This window comes from Peromyscus maniculatus, chromosome 3, assembly GCF_049852395.1.
Source record: "Peromyscus maniculatus bairdii isolate BWxNUB_F1_BW_parent chromosome 3, HU_Pman_BW_mat_3.1, whole genome shotgun sequence".
Taxonomy (NCBI): domain Eukaryota; kingdom Metazoa; phylum Chordata; class Mammalia; order Rodentia; family Cricetidae; genus Peromyscus; species Peromyscus maniculatus.
The window spans coordinates 160,102,965-160,118,840 of NC_134854.1; the positions used below are offsets into that span (position 1 = coordinate 160,102,965).

The following is a 15,876-nucleotide window of genomic DNA, read 5'->3' on the forward strand; positions in this document are numbered from 1 at the left end:
AGGCTGGAAGCCTCTTAGTCTTCATCCAGAATGAATCTCAGCTGAACTGTGTTGCTCCAAAGCCTGAAAGCTTAACCAGTCAAATGCTTCTAGTTTCTGGTCCTCATGCCTTATATACCTTTCTGCTTTCTACCACCACTCCCTGGGATTAGAGGCTGGCTTTCTGGGATTAAAGGTGTGAGTCACCATGCTTGGCTGTTTCAATGTGGCCTTGAACTCACAGAGATCCAGAGGGATTTCTATCTCTGGAATGCTAGGATTAAAGGCGTGAGTGCCTTCATTTTCTAGCCTCTGTATCTAGTGGCCATCTGTTCCCTGACCCCAGATAAATTTATTAGGGTACACAATATTTTGGGGAACACAATACCACCACACACACCTTTAATCCCCAGGAAGTGATGACAGGAAATAGAACTATGAGTTATTATAAGGCATGAGGACCAGGAACTTTAGGCTTTTTAAGCTTATAGGCTTTTAGCAGTAGTTCAGCTGAGATCCATTCAGATGAGGACTCAGGGGCTTCCAGTTTGAGGAAATAGGGTCAGCTGAGAAGTTGGCGAGGTGAGGCTAGCTGTGGCTTGTTCTGTTTCTCTGGTCTTTCAGAATTCACCCCAACACCTGGCTCCTGAGTTTTTCATTTAATCAGACCATTTAGAAATTCATGTTACAATTAATTAATTAATTGAAGATTAAAAAGTTCTTCTTTGAGTAGACTCAGGAGGGAATACTTTGAAAATTTACATCCAAACATTGGAACACTTGGCACAAATAGACACACTTCTAAATACCTAGTACCTGTCAAAACTAAAATGTGAGTATATAAGAAATTTAAAAAGACCTATGGCAAGCAATGAAATCAAATTGGAAAAAAATCTCCTCATAAATTAAAGCCTGAAACTATACAGATTCACTGATGAAGTCAACCAAATATTGAAGAGAGACATAATTCCAACACTTCTCCAATTGTTCCACAAAATAGAAAGGGAAGGAAATCCTCTAAAGTCAGGATTACCCAGGTAACCATGTAATATAAACACACAATAAAAAATTAGAACTCCATGTCAAGTTTCCTGATGAACACAGATGCAAATTTTCTCAATGAAATACTGGCAAACAGAATTCAAGATCACTTTGATGGATCAAGGTCAAAACTTAATGAAATCTAAAATAAAGAGACTTAAGGGCAGAAGTCACCTGACCAGCTTCATATCTTTATTTGTAAATGATATGCATCATGGTTTTTTTTTTTTTTTTTTTTTTTGGTTTTTCGAGACAGGGTTTCTCTGTGTAGCTTTGCGCCTTTTCCTGGAACTCACTTGGTAGCCCTGGCTGGCCTCAAACTCACAGAGATCCGCCTGGCTCTGCCTCCCGAGTGCTGGGATTAAAGGCGTGCGCCACCACCGCCCGGCCAGCATCATGGTTTTATACATAAGATATTTTATGGAATCAACCAGAAAACATTTAAATCTGATAAACTATCAGGAAAGTTATGGATTATAAAGTTAAAATACAAAAATCAGAAACTTTCATACATAGCAGCCGTGAATTAGCTGAAAAAAAATTAGGGAAAATATCCTGTTCAAAGAAGCTTCAAAACCATTGCTTTGTACAATAAATGTGTGCTTATAAAAATAATTATGTTTTCAAAAAGTAGATTTTTATGGTGCTTGGTGCTTATAGTCCAGGCTTGAACAGCTGAAACAAGATGACCACGTCGAGCTTCATGCCAGCCTGGACTACATAGTGAAGGCCAGGCTACCCTGGATTACAGAGGAGTGAGACAAATGGAGAGGAGTGTCTCCAAAACAAAGTACAGGGGCAACAAATGCCACGCAAAACAAGACTGTTGCCTTTATTCTGTGTTCTCGGCAGCCCCCGGTTTTGTACCTTCTCTTATCAGCATTTAAATGCACACAAGAGTGACAACAATCCCTGTGTCTCTGTTCCATTAGATGTAAATTACAGCCTTTTCTATCCCTCTTGAGGGGATATCCAGGTGTTGTGAGCCCCGCTGCTCCTCCACCCCCATTGGCACCTCCAAGGATGAGGAGGCAGGTGAGGAGGGGCTGGAGCTGAATCTTGTGAATTTCCGTGGCTGCTTGGATGTAACTGCTCTTGCAATCTAGGTATAGAACCTTCACAATAGGTTTCAAGATTTTCCAGAGAAAACTGGTCAGTGTTGTTGAACTGGTGTCTCCGTAGGCACGGAAAAGCCATGGGGCTGCCTATTCTGCAGTCTTTCTCACATATCCAACATAAATTTTTATAGTGATTTTTAAAGCACACTTTACACAAGTAACTGTATTTTTATCGTTTGACTTTGACAATAACAATAATTGACCCTTTTAGGAAACCGTCTCCTCCCATGTGTTGTGCTTATTGGATCAATGTTTCTTTTCAGCTACAAAGCATTTTCGTTTTCCTGCTGGCTCACATATGCTGGGAAGAAGCTGTGCCAAGTGAAAAGCTGCAGATCCATGCCAGTCACAAAATCATTCTTTCTTTTGGTCAACTGGAATGAAATGTAAGTTTAATCTTTATTCTGGCTGTGCTGGCTAGCTAAGAAAAGTCGGCCCTTATTGCATTTTAAACAGACCATGTTGTGTGTGAGAGAGAGAAACAGACAGTTAGACAGACAGACACACAAAGAGCAAGACACATAGAGAGAGAGAGAGAGAGAGAAAGACAGAGAGAGAGACAGACAGACAGAGAGACAGAGACAGAGACAGAGACAGAGAGAGAGAGACAGAGAGACAGAGAGGGAATCTGGCTGCCAGTTAACTGAACTGATGGTATGGTAAGTACAGAAGTACAGTAGATAAACAAACTGTTCATTCAACAGACTTAAAGTCCATTGAAAACCTTAACCAACCTTCCCATCCATATGACTGAATTGAGAAGCAGGGAAAATTATAAATAGGAGAGGCACTATTGTTCATTCCCATACCGGAGATCAGGAATAGCCTGAATTTTAACTAAGATGATTTCAGCTAAGAAGAAAGAAATCACCTGGTCATATGCGGTCTCTCTTCTCACATAAGTCAGTTGTGTATTTGTTAAAATAGTCAATGGGGGTGGGAGGATAAGCACATATGTACATATATGTTATGTCAATGTATTCCTAATTAGGTGGGGCAAGGCCCTGTTTCCTCCTCTGGTAACCATTTTTTAAATCCCAAGATCAAGCACCCTCATCTTTTTTTTTTAAGATTAATTTATTTTTATTCTCTGTGTGGGAGTGGTTGCCTGAATGTACGTATGTGTGCCATGTGCTTGCAATGCTCATGGAGGCCAGAAGGCACTGGATCCCCTCATGGTTATGAGCCACCATGCAAGTGCTGGGAATTGAACCCCAGTCCTTTGCAAAAGCAGCCAGTGCTCCCCAACTGCTGAGTCATATCTGCAGTCCCTTAGCTACTTTCTTGACACTATCCCTGCACCCTTCCCTTGCCCCACACAACGCAAGCCCTCTTGCTCAAACTCTTGGGCTTACCACCCCCTCCATGGCATTGTCAAGTTTCCAGAAGCAACCCTCTCCACTCCTGCCGCTGCTCCATTTCTGTGTGGTCTCTAATGCTTCTCTGAGATCAGCATTCTCAACCTGCCAAGTACAATGTGCCTCCTCTTGTCTCTCAGAGCTTTCACCAGGTCCAGCTTTGGACGACAATTTGCCGCTTAGAATTAATCTAACTCATTGAAAAATGTATGTGCGTGCTTCTAGGAGTCTAAGGGTATGGTTAGGTGACTGCATCTATCTGACCATAGTGCTGGCACAGGCAATTGAGACTGTGTGTGTGTCCAAGACAGGGTGCTCAGCCTTCTGTTCTCCCACATACAACAAGATCCTCCCCACTCCACACCAAACTCAAATTACTCTGTGACTTTACATTCACCAGGATCCCTTCTTTGTTTAAGATTCCTAATTCTTTTAGCCAAAGATGCAACTTCCATTGTCTGCCCCATTTTAAAATTCAGAATTAGTTCTATTTGTAAAATTCTCCATTGTCTTTCCAGTTCATTTAAACCAAAATCCAAATCATTTAGTATTGAGCACTGGCTGTCTGATCCTGGCCTCTACATACCTCTGTGTCTTCACTTCTAGGACCAACCCTAGTCCCTAACTCTCCACCTTGCCAGACTCTGAATCAGATCTACCCTGCAAAGAACAGAGATCACACTTTGCTAAAGGTTCTCTTGGGTCAGAAATGCATTGCTTCTCTCCATCCACCTTGCAAACACCTGCTAACTTCCTTCTCAATTAACCCTTTCTGCACTGTGGATGTCCACCTTTTCTTTCACTGCTTGGTCTGAACTTTGAACTTCTCTCAAATGGATGTGTTATTTTGAATTTTGTTTGGCATCTTCTGAGTGATATAGATTACTTTGTGTTTTGTTTGCTTTTTCTTTTTTTTTTTTAAAGAAATTTTCATGATCCCTCAGCTAAAAATGTACAATGTAGAAAAAAGTTCAGTAAGAGTTATTGGTTAATTGATGATTTTTCTGTAACCAAAGGCTCCTTTAAAATGTTATTAACCTGGTTAATTGATAAAATTATTCATTCAATTTGACTAAAACTCATTTCTGGTTATTTCCAAAAATCAAATTCACTTTCACCTCAAGAGAAAAATAAAAGTATAATTATACAGTCAGCTTTATAGAAAAATGAAGAACTCATTAGTATTTTTGAAAATTCTATTTATGTATTTATTTTCTTTAAACTGTTCAAGTGTTATTTTCTATAAGAGATCCTTGCATTCTCCCAATGGAGTTAGGTATTTCAACCTAGAATCATTTTTCATTTTGCTTCCATTAAACATATTTACATTCCATTTCCCTAGATGTCAATAACAGTTTTTACATACTTTATTAGCATGTATTTGTTTCATTGGAATTGAAAGTACATTTCATTGCTAGACTTTAATACTAAGCACCAAGCTGTCTCTGGTTTGCAAAAAGTATCTTACATAAAAGACAAAAGAATAATGACAACTCATTTTTACTTTCTAAATGATTTATTTTTATTTTTATGCATGTACATGTGTTTGTAAGAGTATATGCCTTCTATGTGAGGGTGCCCATAGAGGCCAGAAGAAGATGTCAGATTCTGAAGCTGCAGTTGCAAGAAGTTGTGAGCCACCTGACATCTGTGTGCTGGGCATCTGATCCCCTAGAAGAACAAGTGCTCTTAAGTACTGAGTCAACTCTTTAGCCCTTATTGCAGTATTGTATAAAGTATGTTTCTTCCCCCCCCCCCACTCCCCGCACTAAAATGTTCATTCCTTTGTTTTTAAGTAGTCATGGAGAAGTTTAAAAACAGAAACAATATTCCAGTGAATATGAGTCCATACATATTCAGAAGATGAACGGAGCACTATTTAGCATGCATGTTCTCTTTCCTAGAATTGGTTTTTATGAAAGTGAACGAATGGAGACTGGCAGCTACCATCAACTGTAATATCTCTGTTTTTATCATTCTTAATGTGAAAAGCTCAAGTTATATAGGAAAAACCAGCTCTTCTGAGGAAAAAGAACTTTCTAGGTTATGTGAAAAATGGAATAAGATTATAGTTTCCATCACAGAACAGAAAAATGGAATTATAATATAGAGCCAATTATAGATAAAAGAACATTCAAGAAATTACTGTACCTTCTACATTATAGTCAACACTTTGTGTCATTTCAGAGATTCTTTTAAGCTCAGAAGCATTTGAATGAATATGGAAACTGAAATCATATAAGTGAAAAATACTTAGACACCAAAATATACAATGTTTTCGTAAGTCTGAATTTTGTTCATCTTTAAAAGCAGATTCCCATCACCATTGTCTTTCCTCCAGTCGTGCTCCCCTGACTTTTACTAGAACTGCATTTTTTTTCTCCAAAAAGGAACATTTTTATAAATCAAAATCTTAAGTACACAGCAGTTAATATAAATTTTTGTGTGACTGACTGGAAAAAAAATAAAGAACGGAGTGAAAAATACAACCTACTATGTGTCATGCCACAGTAGTTTCATGGATAAGGAAAATAAGGTTTAGGAAGGCAGAGTCAAATGATGAATGAAAAGCATCTTATTAACCAGCAGGGCCAATTTTCCAACACATTCACTTTCCAATCCCAAAGGGGGATTCATCCTTCCCATGTGCAGCTTATTTGTTGATAGCTCACAGTTGCTATTAACTTAGTATATAACATCATACACTAAAATTACATTAAATTACTTCAATCCCAGAATCCTCTTCCCTGTTTCCTATCAGTTAAATTATCTGCTATATTACAGTGTAGAAACTAGAACTCACCATCTATTTCTCGCTATCCTTTTTTCTTGTCAGTCAAAATTTTGTATCCATTGTACCTCTAAAATTCTCTTCTGGTTCTGTGAGTGTGAGAAGCTCTATTATCCCCTAGGTACTTCTTTATACATATGTGCTGCAGATGAATATAGCTGAGTGTTGCCAGTCAATCTTGGGCCTGTTTCCACATAGTCTACCCTCTCCAATCTTTGTAAGGGACTTTAAAGACAAATCTCTGCTCTCCCTGAACAGGACACACTATTCTTCAGAACCAGCTAGTACTGCCTGCCAGCTCAATACACCACCCTCTGCTGCCCAGCTCTCTAATAAACTCTTTGCCAGATGAATGGTGTTTCATCATTCTTGAACCCCATTTCTCCCCCAAAACCCAGTGCCATCCAGGATCTGAGCTCAGAGCATCTCTAGTGCAATATATCCAGCAGATGTATGTGTTTCTGTTGCTCTGATCAACTCCCAAATTCCTGGGTCCCAGCTCATTCCAAATTTAAAGTCATAAATAACTCTTTATGCTTCCATCCTTTTCTTTCAAGAACTCTCTTTTGCCATTGGGAAAAAGTTCAAATTTCTATAATTGGTACTCAAAGTTCTTAAGAATTAAGGAGCACATGTTCTTCTAATTCTATCATCCTCTACTTCTTTCAACTTGACTTCATCTTTTATAATAGCCACTGTGAATGACTCACTATTTCTCAGGCACAACTAATCTTTTTATTCATATTTCCTAGTCTGTGTGTTGCTTGACTTTTCCTGGAGAGGTGTGACATACATGTATTCACCCAGATATGTAACTAATAATATACCAAAACACAACTCTAGCCAAATCTAGTTGGTGAGCTAATCAGCTTATAGAGCTAATTATAGGAGCATAGGTAACTCAACAGGAGGATACTGTAAAGCCCACCCCAGCACTGACAACTGACAACAGGGTAATCAGAAAAGAACACATCTCTTGAGCTCCCAGCTCCAGAAGCAGGCAGCTCTTCCAGGCAGAGAGCATTCTTTTCCCAGCAGCTCTGCGGCTTGTAACCTTGCAGAGGAACCTTGTGAATCTCATGACTTTTTCTTAAACTTCAAACTTCCTGAGTTTCCTAAGCTTGATTTCATTAGATTCTCGAGCCTTAATGAGCCTCTCTCCTGCCCTAGCAGGGAATATTTTAATTCACAAGAATCCTCCTCTCTTCCCCATGCTGTGTGTTATGTACTTTTCCCTTCTTGGAACACATTTTTCCCTTCTTGGAATGGTTTTCTGAAACCCCATCTCATTGCAGCCCAGCCTGAAAGATTCATGTTTTCTTGGGCTGGAAAAATGGTTGATCAGTTAAGGGCATTTTCTAAAAGCCTAATGACTTGAGTTTGATCCCCAGAAACCATATGGTAGAAGGAGAGGACTCCTGATCTTACATACAAACCATGCCATCACCACACACAGACACATATAACAACAACAATAACAACGACAACAACCACGGTCCACCCCTAGTTATTTACTCCCTAAGATGAATTAACCAGTCTTTCCTATGTGCTTACAGTATTGTATGAGAATCTGGTTATGCTATATTTAAATGACTCTATGTGTCACAATTTTAAGAAGTAAAATTATTACCTATTGAGTATCATTATCTTGTATATCTCATTAAATTTTTCAAGGGGGATATCTCAATTCAAATATTCAAATATTTTTCCCAAATAACTGCAAGGAAATGTTTGTAAAATCATGATTAAATTGATACTTCTTTTACTTTTCAGAATCAATTTTCCTCTTGAGATAAAGTCACTTCCAAGAGAATCCATGCTCATTATAAAAGTGTTTGGGATTGACTCTGCCACCCACAGAGCAAATCTTCTGGCCTGGACCTGCCTTCCACTGTTCCCAAAAGAGTAAGTATATCATCTGTGATTAACAGAGTTCTGGTTCCAATTCAATCTTCCGGGAACTGAATGTTCTTCAGGTTATGGCATAATGAGAAAAATCAAGAGGACATTTTATACTAAAATGAGGTAGCTTGATATAAATCATGAGTATTGAAATTAGAAGAGAAGGGCAAAAATGGAGACCTGGCTTTAGCAGCAGCACATGCTCTGCTCATCAGCTGGGTCATTTACAATGGAGAGAGGTTGGCAAGATCAGCCTCAATGACTTTTCTTCCTTAAGCAGCCAACTTCTCTGGAATTAGTAATTCAAAATGACTATGCTGTCATTTAGGGGGGAAAGCCACAAAATTCTGACTAAAGTAAAATTATAAAACATGACTGCACTGCTGGTCTCTTATTGCCAAGGAAAAAAACTTGGCAACTTCCAAAAAAGCATGGAACTGAGTTCAGATATTCTTTCAGAATTAACAGCTTTTGCAAAGTCAACTGTTTATTTGAACTATAATTCTTGAGAATTATTCATGCTTAGAACACAAAATAAAATCAACTAGTGATTGTCTATGCTTTTAAGGGAAAATATTTCCAGAGGCATCAATGTATTTTTTTTTAACACAAGAAGCCTGGCTTTAGGATTAGATGACAAAATCCAGGACCTTCAAAAAATCAGAACTTGTGTTGTGCTAATATTAGTATAAGGCACGTTACTACACATATTTGTAGCAGGAATCTTAAAAGGTCTTATTAATAAAAACAAACCTGGAGCCAGGTATTTGGGTCAACACTGGAAGATCAAAGAAGCAGAACAAGCCACAGCCACCTCACCTGCCAATTCCTCAGGTGATCCTGTTTCCTCAGACTGGAAGCCTCTAAGTCCTCATCCAGAATGAATCTCAGCTGAACCGTTGCTCAAAACCTAAAAGCTTAACCAGCTAAAAGCTTCTAGTTCCTGGTTTTCATGCCTTGTATAGCTTTTTTCTTTCTGCCATCACTCCCTGGGATTAAAGGCTCACTTTCTGGGATTAAAGGCGTGAGTCACCATGCCTGGCTGTTTCTAATGTGACCTTGTACTCACAGAGATCCAGAGGGATTTCTGCCTCTGAAATGCTAGGATTAAAGGTGTGAATGCCACCAGTTTCTAGCCTCTGTGTCTAGTGGCTGTTCTGTTCTTTGATCCCAGATAAGTTTATTGGGGTGCACAATATTTTGGGGAACACAATACTACCACACATAATGTCTACGAAAAACTTGGTATTATGGAAGTGTCTAAAGTATTGCTTTTCAGTTTTTAGATTCAACATTCATCCACTATAGACAAATTTTATCAAACAAACCAGATCAAACTTTAAAAATTCATTGGATTATTTCTGATCTGGACCCTGGGTATGTGCATCTGCTTGTGTGTATATGTATGTATGTACATACTTGTGTAAATTGTATATGTATATGTGTCTCTATGTGTATAGGTGTATATGTACATGTATTTCTCTGTATACATGTGTGTTTGTGTGTCTTATATAAATGTGTATGTCCTGTATGCAAGTATATGTGTCTTTGTGTATTTACACATCAATGGCTTGGCTTGGGTTTTGATAGCCCATCTCCATGTGTGTGTTGAGGACAGGGAATGTATTCATCTCTGTAATGTCTGCCATCTTACATAATGCACCATATAAATAGGCAATCAATAGAGGTTTGTTTACCAAAAAATCAACCCCTGCAGGTAGATTTTAAAAGTCTACAAAAGCACAGGTTGGCTCCAGGAGGAAGGTCTGCTGCTGTTCGGAGACATTTCAAATATATGACTTGAGCACAAAAAGCATCCATGACTTTGTCCATAAGAGCTGCCGTACAGGCATCCTTCCACCTGTGAAAAAGTTTCTTTTCAGTTTCAGCTGCAGAATTAGAGATGTAGCATTACTAGCATTTTTGTAAAGTCATATTTCCAGTTATTAACTGAAAAGAGCATTGAGTGCATTTGGTCCTCAGCTTGCCATGTGCAGAGGTGCCAGTATAAACTCTGGCATCTGTTTGCAGGGCATGGTCTTCCAGTGTGGGAGTCTGTGGGAAGCAATTATCTGGGACTGAATGTATGTAAAGCAGTGATGATGAGGCATAGGGAAACACAATAGACTTCTATGATTAGTTCAACAAGCGTTTGGAAATACATTCCCAGAAGACTGTTTCTCATCAAAACCAGAAAAATCTCCATCTCTCCTGGGATAAACAATCAAAAGAAAACAATATTGTTCTAAATCCATCAGAAATCATCAGGTGTGGCTGTTGAGACACAGCCACAAACTCTTTTTTGTGCCTTACTACAATTTACCGAGATTCTTATTCAATTTATTTGGTGTAGATATATCCAGATCACAGAAAAGTAGCATCTTGCTTTCATTTCCACTCACAGGATGACCCTTGCCCATAAATATCTGATATTGAATCTTCTATTATAGTTTGGATTGCTCCTCATCAGTTGTATGCAATTGTAATGACCACTTATATTGATATTGTTTCCATCATACACATGACCTCAGAATAGCTTTCCTGGAGGCATTCTGTCTCTTTAGGACCTCCAAAAGTGGGCTTTTGAAAAACCAATTGTGATTAAGTTCATATATATCTATGAGGGGTGCATTAGTTAATGTCTACATATGAAAATAAGCATTGACATTTCTAAGCATCAAAAACATTCACCTTCAGTTCTATAAAGAAAAATATCTCAAATACAAAGAAAAGATTTGGTGGACAAAATCACAGAATGTTTTGCAGGCAAGATTGTCCCTGTATCTACAATCATAGTGGACTTGAACCTCTCCCACTTCAGCAAGGACTGGTTTCTTTCAGCACAACCATGTCCAAGAGCTCCAGCCCCAATTTAAGTTCAGAAATAAATAGTGTAATTACTACTTAGCATTTTTATTGTGGAAGTTACTTTGCCATATAGATTCCCTACCTTGGCTAAATGATAGTATTTTCTTGAATGTTATAATATAAACCCAAATTCCAGGTACCACCCAAAGATTCTAATTCAGTTGGTTTATTTTATTTTATTTTATTTTATTTTATTTTATTTTATTTTATTTTATTTTATTTTTGAGAGCAACAGTGTTTTCAAGATTCCTGAGGTGATTTAAAGTCTTAAAAATAAAAATCATTTGCAGGATTTCAAATACGACTTAAAATTAGTCTTACTCTCCAAACAATTTGATTTCTCAGGCTACTGACTGGGTTGTTAATGCTAACCTCCGCATTTCAACTCTATTTCAGAATTAAGTAGTAAACAGTAGTTGTTTTCTCCAAGTTCATTGGTTTTCTTCTGGTCCACAAGAGGCCCAGAGTCCATTTGCCACACTTGCAAGAGGGGATTTGTAGAAAGGTGATCTGACGTAAATAATCAGGCGGCTTAAAAAATAGAACAAAAAACAGTATCCAGGTCAAGTTCTTGCCTTTGCTTTTTCTGTCTTCAACTGCATCCCTTCCTGCTTGGAGATGCCACATCTCCTCTGCTGTGACTGTATTATAAAAATTCTGCAACCTACGTGGGCTCTGACCTCAGCATCACAAGGGCTCTCCTTTTAGATATGAACCCCACTAGAAGACCTATTAGAGTCAGGCTCTCCAAGGATTTCATGACATCAGGTCCTCTGATTTCTGACCTCCCAATGACATAATCCTTTGTGTCCTCTAGCTCCAGACGCTGGGAACTGATGCAAAGATTCCTCATCACTAAACTCAATAATTATCATTTTGTTGTTTTAGGATTAGGGTGATGGAATTACAATCCAATTCATTTGTCCTTCTCCATGCAGCACATTTGGAGTTGAAATTTTTAATCACTGAATTGAACATTAATCAAGTTTAAACGACCTTGAGGATATGCCAGGATAAATATCCCCAAACACCATGTACAAAAGTGGAGTCTGATTTCTCAATACGTTGTATTTCCTAAAGACCTCAAAGTGTAGGAATGATGAATACTATAGTTGGGCTCTGCAGGGAGAGTGTGTAGTTTTGTGGTCCGGTCTAGTTAGTGTCTCCCCACCACCCTTCTGAAGCTACCTCCACTGCCAGAAGAGCTACAACACTGTAAGAAATTTCAGAAAAACATTCAGTTTGTCCAATAAATTCCAGGAAGCTTAGTTAACATAGGCTGATTCAGGCAAGCTCCAGACATCCTGTCATGATGCATGTAGACTGCCTTTGTATGATGCATGTAGACTGCCTTTGTAATATTTTTGTTTGTTTTGTTTTTTGTTTGAGTGTGTGTGTGTTATAGACTAATAAATATTTTCACCATATTATCTTATGAAATTTTGTATGTGTGGATTTTGTTTCATGCATGCATGTCTATGTACCACTTGAATGCCTAGCCCCCATAGATCCCAGAGACAGGTATTGAGTTCCCTAGATTTACAGATAGATGTGAAACACCATGTGGATGCTGGAATTCAAACCCAGTTTCTCTGGTAGAGCAACCAGTACTCTTAATCACTGAGTCATCCCTTCAACCCAGTAGTAATTTTTTTAATTATTACTGATCCCCATCTACTTTGTCTTAAATATGTCTATTTTTATTGTCTCTGTATCTAAATTTTCTTAATTGTTTAAAATGAAACCACCCTTTATTTTATATATAGCAATACAATTTATATATTAAATAACATTATAATCGAATGATTTGGTACACTTTTAAACAGAAGAGAGGAGAATCATTTAGGTTATAAAGATAACCTCAATGCTAATTTTTAAAAAGCAGCTTTTCCAAATGGATCAATATAACAACATACTCAGTGACTAGTCAGGTCTAATTCCCAGTGTTCTCCTGGTCAGTGGAATTCTAGGGAAAATCTCCTGTTTCCTGAAGCCACCAACACTCTCAGATCTGTTTTTTATTCCTTACTGCTACTGATCATCTTCATGACAATTTTACTTATTCCAAAGTCTATGAATAAGTAAAGCCCTGCTTGCAGTACCTAGTACAGTCTATTATCTGAAAATAAGCTCCCCAATGCTAAGCAAAACAATCACCTCCAAAACAATGTCACACGTTTATTTTCTTGGCCCTTTTCCTAAGCTCTGCATGCCCTACTCCTACAGAAAATGCTCTGGCTTCATTATGAATCCTGTGCCACAGGGTAGAGGCTAGGGAGACACTTACAATACAATTGATCAAGGAGCAGAAAAAACAGACACCATTGGATTCTTTCTTGATAGAAACCAGCTCAGATAAATCACATTTATTTTGCTTCAAATGTGGCCAAGACATAACAATACAGCAAAATCACAAATATAACACATTCCAAAATGCAGGTGTAAAAATGCAACCAACTTCTCATGAGCTCCACCCCGCAATTAATGAGAACAAAAACCTCTCCACTTACAGCCAAGTACTGGCTAGTTGAAATATGAAATCTCTTTTAGATAAAAATGCCAAGTCACTTAGAAAGCTTTCTTACACTCTGCCTCTCTTTCTAACAAGATGAAAGGATAAATGGGGTTAGAAAGGAAAGGAAACACTACAAAGATTTTGTGGCCTGCTAGCTCTGACCTCCAAACCAGTCACCTTCAAAGTTGGTAGCTATTTATTTTATCAAAAGCTGGTGGCTAATACAGCTCATTAGGAATCTCCCAGTTTAGTCAGGGTTACTGGATTGGCCTGAGTTGGGTTGTCTCAGTCATCAGAGAACCATCTGAGGTTTTCTGCCAACTCCTAATAGACCCTAACTTGGAAGTATACCTAAAAAATGAATTATCTTAATCTTACATTTACTTTTGATAATTAGCCTACTTTCAGTTTGGTATATTGAAATCGAACACTATTCTTAGTTAACCATTGGAATATGTTACCAATATTCTGATTTGTGCACAGGTACCTTACTTTTTTCTTTTGTACAAAGATCTGTGGATTTAGATCTTCTTGCAACCGTTGAAAACATTAGTGGTTTCCTCCCTGGCTAAAGCGTTTCCTATATGCTCTCTCATTTACTATGGTAATTTACAACCAATTTTTAAGGATTCTGAACAAGAATAATCTTTCTATTTATATGTAAAGGAACATTTCCCTTGTGAAGTCCTACAACTATTTTGACTCTGCAGCTCATATGCTGTGCTGATTTAAATCTTGTCTTTCTATAAATTTAGAATCTTTAAATGCCCAAGGAATTTAGTTACTCCATGGGGAGGGAGAAAAAAAAACCCTCTGAAGAGTTCAGGCTCATAAGTCCAGAGTGCAAATCTGAAATTCCTAATTCCACTAGTCACCACCACTGATGGCAGTCATTAGTACAAGCTCCTGTTAGAAACTCCTGTAATAATAGTCACACATGGAAAAAAAAAAAGTGATGTCTATGAAAACAGCCTTGCATTTGACGTGTTAGCAGTGAGCTCTCAATCAGTGTCTAGACTTGTGGGATATTTTATTCTCTTCTAGCTACTGAATGAAGCCACAGAAATAGCTGCTGCTTTCCATCCCAGAATAAGCATCTGCAGACACTCATAGCTTCCCTCTTAAAGTGACTCCTGTCTATCTGTATGCATTATCTTTTGCAGAAAGTCTATGTTGGGGTCTAGGCTATTCAGCATGACATTACAGAGTGAGCCTCCCATAGAAATGATAGCTCCAGGAGTATGGGATGCGAGCCAGCCTTCCTCACTGACCCTGCAGGTAAGTGCCAAGCTGAGATTGAAGTACACATGGAAAATGCAGGTTGTTAAGCAGTGTAGTGGCCAGTTACAGAAACTTTCTCCCAGGGTCACACATTATACATGTTCCCTTCCTTGAGCCCAGATCTGGGTGTCTTTGGTATCTCTTGTTTTATGCCTAGCACTCTCTAAGCAATTTTTTTCTGTCAGCTTGTATAATAGCAATTCAATGCATTTCTTCATCATCCTGAAGGATAGCAGAAAAGTCTTGCTGTCAACATTCTCCTTAAACGTGTCCAGTTCTTCTTTCTATTGTCTAAAGAAAAGTCCTTGCTGTATATTATTAACCCAGCACCATACAGCTGCTTTTCCATTGTCATTAAAAATCTCTTCTATTGCACCTTTTTTTAAATGACTAGCTTGGAAGAGAGTAATAGCAAACAAAATCCATTTTATAACTTTTTTTTGTCTTAAAACATTTCTACTCTCTGTGATTGGTGATGGTGAAAGAAAAGCACTCAGTGATTCCAGCTGTGGCTCACACCGCCAGCAGCACCTCCTTTGCTCATGCCTGTGGTCCATCTAGCCATATTGGCTAGGCACCAGCCACACAGACACACTGCTATCTAGAGATTCAAGAATGTAGATTTTCCACTTCTACAGAAGCTGGGTGGCATCCTCTGGAACACAATTTTTCTAGCTTGGCAGCATTTTGTACTCAGCATTTCTTTATGGTCCCATCTCTGTGCACTCACTGTAGGATGCTTAGCAGCATCACTGAGTTCTAGCCAGACGTATCCACTCCCCAGTCCTAGCAGTCAAAAATGTCTCCAGATGTTGTCAACGTACTCTGGGAACAAAATCGCCTTCCACTTACCATCATTTTGGAGATGACACTCTCAGAGTTCCAGTTTACAACTATGAGGTAAGGGGTGTAAGGAATAGAGTTTAGAAATATGTACAAAAAGATGTTGAAGATGGAAAAGAATGAATTTTATAAAAATGTGGCTTCACTTTAGGGCAGAGAAAGTCCTTCCAGGAACCACCT

General features: G+C 38.4%; 1 protein-coding gene across 5 annotated transcripts in view; it reads left to right on the top strand.

Annotated features, from left to right (window-relative positions):
* The window catches only part of Pik3c2g (phosphatidylinositol-4-phosphate 3-kinase catalytic subunit type 2 gamma), a 352,621-nt gene that overhangs the window by 111,510 nt on the left and 225,235 nt on the right, over positions 1-15,876 (top strand). For all 5 annotated transcript variants that reach the window (XM_006976490.4, XM_015995399.3, XM_076568126.1 and 2 more), the window contains 3 exons: positions 2,402-2,524; positions 8,061-8,192; positions 14,736-14,850. In XM_006976490.4, coding sequence (XP_006976552.1) covers positions 2,402-2,524; positions 8,061-8,192; positions 14,736-14,850 — 370 coding nt within the window. The remainder of the gene's footprint in view (positions 1-2,401; positions 2,525-8,060; positions 8,193-14,735; positions 14,851-15,876) is intronic.